Source organism: Natrix helvetica, assembly GCF_964273705.1.
Source record: "Natrix helvetica genome assembly, chromosome: 13".
Taxonomy (NCBI): Eukaryota; Metazoa; Chordata; class Lepidosauria; order Squamata; family Natricidae; genus Natrix; species Natrix helvetica.
In genome coordinates, this window is record NC_138557.1 from 4,913,132 (window position 1) to 4,923,525 (window position 10,394).

The 10,394-nt window shown below is 48.1% G+C and overlaps 1 protein-coding gene across 1 annotated transcript; it reads left to right on the plus strand.

The window, feature by feature from the left end:
- Nucleotides 1-845: 845 nt before the first annotated feature.
- TMEM130 (transmembrane protein 130) lies at nt 846-10,040 on the plus strand (the record flags this gene model as incomplete). Its single annotated transcript, XM_081965682.1, has 6 exons — nt 846-1,306; nt 5,107-5,223; nt 6,950-7,034; nt 7,874-8,076; nt 8,949-9,061; nt 9,855-10,040. The coding sequence occupies exons 1-6, from the start codon at nt 1,231-1,233 to the stop codon at nt 10,038-10,040; spliced, it is 780 nt and encodes a 259-aa protein (XP_081821808.1). The 5' UTR covers nt 846-1,230.
- Nucleotides 10,041-10,394: the final 354 nt, after the last annotated feature.

Consider the following 10,394-nt stretch of genomic DNA (forward strand, 5'->3'; position numbering starts at 1 on the left):
GTATCGTTTTTGTTGAGCAGTTTGCTCTCTAGGCGTCCAAGGTGTTAACATACAAAAGTGCAAACATCATCGTCATCATTATAATTGTATATATTGCCTAAAGGCAGTAATGCCAGGAGCAACCCACCCCTGACTAGAACTCCCAGTCTCCTGGCAATTGGTCCAAAGTCATCCAGCTGGCTTTCATGCCTAAGGTGGGACTAGAACTCCCAGTCTCCTGGCAATTGGCCCAAAGTCATCCAGCCGGCTTTCATGCCTATGGTGGGACTAGAACTCCCAGTCTCCTGGTGATTGGCCCAAAGTCACCTCGCCAGCTTTCATGCCTAAGGCGAGACTAGAACTCCCAGTCTCCTAATGATTGGTCCAAAGTCACCTAGCCAGCTTTCATGCCTAAGGCGGGACTAGAACTCCCAGTCTCCTGGTGATTGGTCCAAAGTCACCCAGCCGGCTTTCATGCCTATGGTGGGACTAGAACTCACCCTCTCCTGGTGATTGGCCCAAAGTCACCTAGCCAGCTTTCATGCCTAAGGCGGGACTAGAACTCCCAGTCTCCTGGTGATTGGCCCAAAATCAACCAGCCATCTTTCATGCCTAAAGTGGAGCTAGAACTCCCAGTCTCCTGGGTATTGGCCCAAAGTCAACCAGCCATTTTTCATGCCTAAAGTGGAACTAGAACTCCCAGTCTCCTTGTAATTGGCCCAAAGTCACCTAGCCAGCTTTCATGCCTAAGGCGGGACTAGAACTCACCCTCTCCTGGTGATTGGCCCAAAGCCAACCAGCCAGCTTTCATGCCTAAGGCGAGACTAGAACTCCCAGTCTCCTGGGTATTGGCCCAAAGTCACCCAGCCGGCTTTCATGGCTAAGGCAAAACTAGAACTCCCTGTCTCCAAGCTTCTAACCCGGTGCCTTAAACCAAATGGCTCCTTGTAAGGCAGCCTGGGTGTGTGGGGTGGGGAGGGGAGGGGAGAATCCTGAGCAACATTTCACAAGAACTTTTCCTGCGTGGAGAGACAGCCTCAGCTACAGAAGGAGCTGGAAGAATGCGGAGGCGTAGGCACCTTTCCCCGACTGCCAACAGAGGTCAGCAGCTACCCACGGGCTCTTTTGCTCCTGGAGGTAAGAGGGAAAGCAAAGCCAGCGCTGCCGAACACGACATCCGACTCTTTCCCTCTCTTGGCGCTGAGCAGACAGCAGAAAAGATTTCCTCCCAAGGCCACCCTCCTCTCCTAAATGGCGCTGCCGTTTTCTGCCCTCGGTTTCGTCCAGGTGATTTGGGGGCTGCTATTTCTGGCCACCCGAGCTGCAGGTAAGTCAGACCAGCTGCTCTTTTCCACAAGGAAGAAAACAGGACTGACAACGTTCTGGAATGTCAAACCGTTGGCTGCAGATTCATGATAAGATGCCCTCGTCTTCCAGAGGCCAACGTCATATAATGCCAGGACTGTTGCTCTATTTACCTTATGGGGCTTCCAGAACTCTCGGCCCTGTGAATGGGGAAGGGGAGGAAAATGACTTTTAAGATTCGCAGTCCTAAGAGATTAAAAGACCGGGTTGCCCAACCTGAAGCTGTGGAGATGTTGCTGTCTCCTCTGGAAGCAGAAGAGACAAGAAGAAGATTAGGGAATTGGAGGCTAACTCCAATCCCCGGTCCTTCCGACACGCCCTAAACCTCCGGTCCTTCCAACGCACCCTAAAAAGTTGGCTTTTCCAGCAAGCCAGCCTGGCCTGTTAACTCATTTTTTAAATGTATTGTGCTATAAATTGGGTTTGTTTTTTTTTGGATATGTATTTAATTTCTTTTTAACTTTCGGGATGGGTGTTTTTTAATGTTGTACGCCGCCCTGAGTCCTTTGGGAGAAGGGCGGCATATAAATCCAATAAAAACAAAACAAACAAACAAACAAATTCATACGAAGAATACTCGCAGCTACCGGTTTCCAACCCTCGCACATGCGCAGAACAATTTAAAGTAAACTGCGCACCCGCAGTCAGTAAAATGCAACATGGCGGCAACATCAGCAGGAACGAGGGAACCGGTTCAGGGGCATGTTAAGCCTGGGTCGCTGCCGGTTCTGTGACCCAGGCCTGAATTCCACTACTTGTTCCGCTGAATCGGGCCGAACCGGCTGCGACCCACTTCTGGATTGCAGGAATTGGGTATGTCCAGTTTAATGAAAGGAAGGATTAGGGACTGACACGAGAGCAATGTTCTGATATTTGGGAGGGGGGCTGCCACAAAGACAAGGAGGTAGGGCAACCTATTTTCCAGAGCACCAGAAAGCAAGTGAAGAAATGATGGATGGAAATTAACCGAGGAGAGAAGCAACCTAGAACTAAGGAGGAATTTCCTAACGGTGCGGACAATGAATCAGTGGAACGACTTGCCTCTAGAAGTTGGGAGTGCTCCAATACCGGAGGTTTTTAAGAAGATGTTGGATACCCATTTGAAATGGTGTATACTAGGTCTCCTGCTTGAGCAGGGGGTTGGACTAGAAGACCTCCAAGGTCCCTTCCAAGTCTATTATTCTGTTCTGCTCTGTTACAAAGCACGGTGATTAGGGAAAATAAATCAATACAGCGAAAAGATCCATCTCAGAATTGAGCCCGCTCAGTAACATCCCTGCCTGCTCAATATTTTATTTTTGAAACATTATTCCAAAGTTAAAATGTATTCTACACAGCCAGCCAGCCACTCACCCGCCGGTATCCCCGAGACAGTGGCTGTATTATCCATACAACATGCTAAAGCTTTCAAGAAGAGACTGGACTGCCATCTGTCCAAAAACTGTGTAGGGTCTCCTGCTTGGGAGAGGGGGGGGGGTTGGACTAGATGACCTACAAGGTCCTTTCCAACTCTGTTGCCCTGTAATTAATTCTGTAAAGCCCTCATTAGCTGAATACTGTTTAGACTAACATTGTTTGGCCGTCTGCTTTCTCCATGTTAAAGAAACCCCCAAAACCAAGCCCGTTGCATCAATCATGATAAATTTGCTGGCTTTAAATAACTTCTGAATGTTACCTTTTATGCTTAGTTCATCACACAAATGTGTGAAACATTTCACTCCAAGGGGACAAGTATTTTGGTCTACTGAATGAGATTACACAACCAGCTTACGTTTGATCAGCTACTTTTTTTTGGGGGGGGGGGAATATTCTGAAAAAAAAACTGGCTTTGGCTGGATTCATGCTTTCAAGCTTTGAATTTTTTTTTTCAATCAGGATTTGTTGGCCGTTGCAGTTAGTTGGCTTTGCACCCAAGCTAAGTTTTTAAACTTAAAAATCAAGCCACAATGACTTGACTAGCCAGGACTCTTTGCCAAAGACTTGAAACAAGCCAGGACTCTTTGCCAAAGAAATCCTGACTTTCTTTAATGAAAATATCTCTGCCTTTGGTCAGGAAAGCAAGAAATGTGAAATGAAGGGAGCTAAAATAAACCCTGATAAATGATACTTTTTTTTAAAGTGGATCAGAAACGTCAAAGCCCTGATAAAGGACTGAACTAAATATGGAATGAGATTGCAGGAATAGTTTAAAATAAAATCAGTGTTCCTCTGGATTTTCTGTTTAAATCTGTATTAAATCTCTCTTAGGGTTTTACACTGCAAGTCCCTTATTTTAGCGTGTTGGAAAATTGCCCCACCTATTTTCAGCTACATGGGCAGAGGCAGTCCCTGGGCTATAAGTTGCCAACCCCTGGCATCTAAAAATCATTCCTGCGATTTGCAATGAATGTTTGGATATTCTTCACTCAGTTTTTGGAGTTGAAGATGGACAAAGATGTGCCTCACCCAACTATTCAATTCTTCTTTGATTTGATGTGGGTTTCGGAATTGGGCCTAATGGTATTTTAAACAGATTTACAGAGTTGGAAAGGACCTTGTAGATCATCTAGTCCAGCCCACTCACCCACCCAAGCAGGAGACCCTACACCATTTCTGACACATGGCAGTTCAATCTTAGGGTTTCCTGCCTAGGCAGGGGGTTGGACTAGAAGACCTCCAAGGTCCCTTCCAACTCTACTATTGTATTGTATCTCTTCTTGAAACCTTCCAGGGATGAAGCTCCCACAACTTCTGAAGGCAACTTCTGTTCCATGGGTTGATTGTTCTCACTATCAGAAAATTCCTCCTTATTTCTAGATTGATTCTCTCGTTGATCAGTTTCCATTCATGATTCCTTCTCTGGCCTTCAGGTGCTTTGGAAAATAGCTTGACCCCCTCCTCTCTGTGGCAGCTTCTCAAATATGGGAAGACTGCTACTTCTCTTCAGTGGACTAGCCATGCCCAGTTCCTGCAACCGTTTGTCATATGTTTTAGCCTCCAGTCCCCTCAGCATCCTGGTTGCTCTTCTCTGCCCTCTTTCTAGAGTCTCAACATCTTTTTTATAGTGTGGTGACCAAAACTGGATGCAGTACTCTAGGTGTGGCCTTAGGTAAAGGTTCCCCTCGCACATATGTGCTAGTCGTTCCCGACTCTAGGGGGCGGTGCTGATCTCCCTTTCAAAACCGTAGAGACAGCACTGTCCGAAGACGTCTCCATGGTCATGTGGCCGGCATGATTAAACACCGAAGGTGCACGGAACACTGTTCCCTTCCCACTAAAGCTGCTTCCTATTTTTCCACTTGCATTTTTACATGCTTTCGAACTGCTAGGTTGGCAGAAGCTGGGACAAGTCACGGGAGCTCACTCCGTTGCACGGCGCTAGGGATTCGAACCGCCAACCTTTCTGATCGACAAGCTCAGCGTCTTTAGCCACTGAGCCTCCACATCCCTTAATAAGGCGTGGCGTTACTAAAGCTTTATAGAGTGGTATTAGAGTGGTATGTGAGAATGACCTTGGGGGGAAGAGGAATGCCTTGAAAAACATCAGATAAGAGAGTGGGGAAGCCCCAGTGGCTTAATGGGCAGAGGGGAAAAAATCTAGGAAGACCCACCCTGATGGGACAGATGGTTAATGAAGGCAGTGGGAGATTGGTTACCTTTGGATTTCCAAGACTGACATCACCTTTCCAGGTGCAGCAGAAAAGAAGCACAGCTAGAAAGGCTGATTCTATTTCCTAGTAAGGTCCCATTGACAGGATCTTGTGATGTTCACTCTTGCTGCAGAATGGAGACGAGAGGAAACAAGCATGGCGGATCGCAAGGAGATTGTCCAGAAAAGAGGGCATTTCATCCCGGCATTGAGGTTGCTGGAGGAAGACCAAGCAGAGCGAGAAATTCAAGGCAAGATGCAGAGTTTGGAAATCTCAGGGGCTTTAGGGGGAAAAATATGAATATATTAAAAAACATTCAGCTTACTTTAGCACTGATGATGTTACCTAGTTTGGGTGATGAAACATCTGTGAGTAAACAAGCTCAGAGAGCACCAAGGATCCCACAACCTCTTCCTCCTCCTCCTCCTCCTCCAAATCCCTACTCCCATCTCACACTGATGATGTTACCTAGTTGGGTAATGAAAGGTCTACAAGAAAACAATCAAGCTCAGAGAGCACCAAGGACCCTATAGTCCACCTCCTTTTCCTCCTCCCCTTTTCCTTCTCCTCCTCCTCGTCCACAAACACCACTCCCATCTCACACTGATGATGTTACCTAGTTGGGTAATGAGATGTCTGCAAGATCAGAGAGCATCAAAGACCCCCATAGTCTTCCTCCTCTCCTCTCCACAAACACCTCTCTCTTCTAGCACTGATGATATTACCTAGTTGGCTAATGAAATGTCTGCAAGAAAACCACCAAGCTCAGATAGCATCAAAGACCCCCATAGTCCTCCTCCTTGTCCTCCTCCCCTTTTTCTTCTCCTCCTCCTCCACAAACCCCGCTCCCATCTCACACTGATGATGTTACCTAGTTGGGTAATGAGATGTCTGCAAGAGAACCCCCAAGCTCAGAGATCACCAAGGGCCCCTCATTTCAACCCCCAGCTCCAGACGTTCTCCTTTATCGATTCCCCTCCTCTAACTGCCTCCCCAGGGACTTCAGATCCAACACACTTTGTCAGCTCAGCTATAAAACACATAGAGAAGGCCAATTGATGTTAATAAAAGCAGTAGAAACTAGAAGCCGGTTTAATAGTAACTTCTTAGGGGGGGGGGGAATATATAATCAGGAAACCCTTTCTCTTTGTTCTCTCCAAATAATTGCCTTTGTAGTCCTACGCTCACAGCCCCCCTCCCCCAAATTCCCTCGCTAAATATCACGTGCGGCTATATCCAATCGAATGCTTTGCTGCTGGGTCCAACCACATGCCCCCTTCTCAAATGCATATAACTGTCTATTCCAGTGGTGAAATCTATTTTTTTTTCCTACCGGTTGTGGGTGTGGCTTGGTGGGAGGTCATGTGACTGGCTATGTAGTCATGTGACTGGGGGGGAGGTTAAAAGTCAGAAACTCAAACCCCTGGAGCAGGGGGTTGGACTAGATGACCTCTAGGTCCCTTCCAGCCCTGGATTGCTGTGCTCTTTCAAGGCATCCTCTGAAGTTGCATCTAGTGACAGGTTTGTGGTCCTTCCTCTCTCTCTCTTTCTCTCTCTCTCTCTCTCTCTCCCTCCCTCCCTCTCTCTCTTTCTCTCTCTCTTTCGCAGCATCCCCCCACCCCACTTTTTAAAGCATTTTTCCCCTGCCTATTCACCCCTGATCTATTCCATCCTCGCCCTTCTTAGTTAGGTTAAGCTGCTTCCGGTACCGTATTAACTGAGTTGCATTTCCTTGGAATTGGGTACCAATCTTCAGCTGTGGTGGCCCTGCCCTCAAATTTGCTGCACCAAAGGAAAAGCAGACCGGAGAGCAAAGGGAAACACAGCCCATCCCCGGCTGTTAAGTCAGTGGGTTGTTTAGACCGGGAAAGTCAACCTTTGAGACTTCTCAGCTTAAGAAGTTAGGACAAAGAGGGCAGTTTTCTTGCTGACCCTTCCTTGTTATCTCTTCTCCTTTATCTCCCTCCGTCTCCCAGACGCTGTGAGAAGCATTAATATCACAGGCGCCACCGAAGCTCGCGTCATGGAAAACTTGAATTTATCTCTGCATATCCAAGGGAGGTAAGCCATAGGGTTGGCTTGTTTTTATAATAAAAAAAGACATCCAAAATGTTTCCCCCAAGTTGTCCTCTTTCTTCTTAGAATCCTTAAAATCGTATCATTAGGATTCTTAGAATCATAAAATTGTAGAACCACTTCCCAGTTGACTTTGCTTGTCAGAAGGCCGCCGAAGGGGATCACGTGAGCCCCATAGACGCTACGACCGTCATAACTATGAGTTAGTCGCCGAGCATTCGAATTTTGATCTCGTGACCGTAGGGAGGCTGCAAAGGTTGTAAATGTGAAAAAAGTCCTAAGTCCTTTGTATCTGGGCCGTTGTAACTTTGAACGGTTACTAAATGAACTATTGTCGCTTTCTCTCTTTCCTTCTCTCTCTCTCTCTCTTTCCTTCTCTCTCTTTCTCTTTTTCCTTCTCTCTTTCTCTCTTTCTTTCTCTGTCTCCCTATCTTTCTTTCCTTTCTCTCTCTTTCTTTCTTTCCCTCTCTTTCTCTCTCTCCCTCTCTCCCTTTCTCTCTCTCTCCCTCTCTCTCTTTCTCTCTCTCCCTCTCTCTCTTTCACTCTCTCTTTCCTTCTCTCTCTTTCTCTTTTTCCTTCTCTCTTTCCCTCTTTCTTTCTCTGTCTCCCTCTCTCTCTTTCTCTCTCCCCCCTCTCTCTTTCTCCCTCTCTCTCTTTCTCCCTCTCTTTCTCTCTCTATTTTGGCAAGATTCTGTCTGTAGGTGAGGAACAATAATGAAATCTGCTGGGAAGAATTACGTGTCATTATTGTTGTTGTTGTTGTTGTTGTTGTTGTTGTTATTTTGGGAGCCCAACACTGTTCTCTGCATTCGTTTCTTTTTTAGTCCTCCCCTGAGTTTATGCTGGTTAATCAAGACGGAGTGTATCCCGCTTGGGGGAGACCAGTGCCACCTAGTGGTGATGAACAGCACGCAATACTCTCTGAACCACACCTTCAACTATGCTGGACAATACTGCCTTAGTGTCCGGGTGGAGAACCGAGTCAATATCTTGCAGTCCTACCAGGAGATTCAGATAAGGCCCTCAGGTGAGGTGTGGATGGATCTATGGGGCTCTTTTGCCTATGCCCCCTCATTCTTCTCCACCTGATTTCCTCCTCCGCCTTCCCACCTGCGATACTTCTACAGCTTGAAGGCAAGTTCTCTCTACGGAGGTCAAACTCTCAAGCCAGAATGGATGTCCCAATGGTTTAGAAGCAGGGGTGTCCAAACTTGGGAACTTTAAGACTTGTGGACTTCAACTCCCAGAGTTGAAGTCCACAAGTCTTAAAGTTCCCAAGTTTGGACACCCCTGGTTTAGAAGCATCATGTGCTGCCATCTGGGGGTCAACATAAGTAATAACACCGACCTATTCTTTTTAGTGACTGAATTTACAGTGGCGTTGGAAAAAATAAATGATGACTAGCATAATTATATAACAACTCTCACAACATCCCCCATGGTCACAGGGAGGAGGACCTGGGGAAGCCAGAGAAGAAAAAGGGGAGATGGGGATGTACATTTATAACTGATGGTGGCGCAGTGGTTAGAATGCAGCATTGCAGGCAAACTCTGCCCACTGCCATGAGTTCGATCCAGGATTGACTCAGCCTTCCATCCTTCTGAGGTCGGTTAAACGAGGACCCAGATTGTTGGGGGAGATATGCTAACATTGTAAACCACTTAGAGAGGGATGGAAAGCACTGGGAAGCGGTGCATAAGTCTAAGTGCTGTTGCTAAATATAACACGCTAAGGTATCCTTCTCTTGACCTCGGAAGCTCTCCTCGGCTCTCGTTGTCCTTGGAACTGGGAGAAACCTTGGCGATTTGTGAATGTTTGCAAGCTGAGCCTTGCCTAAATGAGGCCAGCAGGCAGCTGCTGGTCCTCGCTCAAGGATTTTTCCTTCTCTCCTTCAACAGGTATCTCCCCGGTGTTCTTCGTCTTGCCCTGCGTCGTCCTTTTGCTGGCCATGCTGGGTTTAGCCATCTACTTGACCTTTCGACGCCCCGTGCAGCAGAAGGATCTGGTGGAGGTGAGCAATCTTTATTTTACTAGACCCTTAACTAGTAAACCTGGTAGCTTTGATCCCTTGTTTGGATACCTCTTCCCAGATACTCCAAGCCAAGATTGAAAACTTGTTCATGTGCAAGGATTGTCACCCTCCCCCAGCCTCCCATCCAGTCCTTCTCCCAGTCCTCTCCAGTCCACCCAGTCCTCCCATCCACTTCCAGTCCTCCCTGCCTTCTCCCAATCCTCCCCAGTCTTCCCTGTTCTCCCATCCACCTCCAGTCCTGCCTAGTCCTGTCTTCCCCCACTCCTTCCATCCACTTCCAGTGTTCTCTGTTCCTTCCAGTCCTCCTCCCAGTCCTCCCCAGTCCTCTCTGCTTCCTTCCAGTCCTCTTCCCAATCCTCCCCAGTCCTCTCTGCTTCCTTCCAGTCCTCTTCCCAGTCCTCCCCAGTCCTCCTCCCAGTCCTCCCCAGTCTCCCCAGTCCTCCCATCCACTTCCTGTCCTCCCTGTCTCCTCCCAGTCTTCCTCCCAATCCTCCCCAGTCCTCCTCCCAGTCCTCCACAGTTCCCCCAGTCCTCCCATCCACCTCCAGTCCTCCCCAGTCCTCCCTGTCTCCTCCCAGTCCTCCTCCCCAGTCCTCCCCAGTCCCCCCAGTCCCCCCATCCACCTCCAGTCCTCCCTATTACTCCCTGTCTTCTCCTTGTCCTCCTCTCTAGTTCTCTGACGTGACACTCCCTTGAGAGTTCCTTGCTAATCCTCCAGCAGCCGAGTTTCTCTCCGGCCCAACTAAGATTTTGGCCTCTTGCTGAGTTACAGGTTGCCAATTTTGACTTCTCCCCCACCTCCACCAAGAAGCCCTCCAGAGACAGATGGAGCTGCTGCGGCCAAATGTGCCCTGAAATCTGCTTCCCTTGGTCCTCTCCGGAGCCTTGCCATCCAGCCAAAGAGAACCACCGCCTCCTTCAGCCCCTCTGCAAATCCAGACAGCCGTACGGTGCCTGAAAGACGGCAGGGGAGGGGAGAGTCTAGAGACTTCGCTTCACCGCTCCTCAGTGCTTCGTGAATCATCGGTGACTCCGCCGAGGTTGGGTGAATGGACGGTCCAGAAAGAGAGCAAGCTTCACGCAGTCACTCTACCAAAAATCTGCCTTGCAGCCTTTGGGGGTGGGGAGGGGGCAGGGGAAGAGGTTTCTGTTGTGCTGCCTTGTGCTCAAGACGCTTGAAAAATGTCTTTGCAATTTCAGAATTTCAGAAGGGTGAACGGTGGGAGATGCCAAGCGCTGCTGTTTTTGATGATTCTTCTCTCCATGCTGCAGGCTTCATTCTCTGTCTTTTCTGAACTTGAAAAACTCCCCA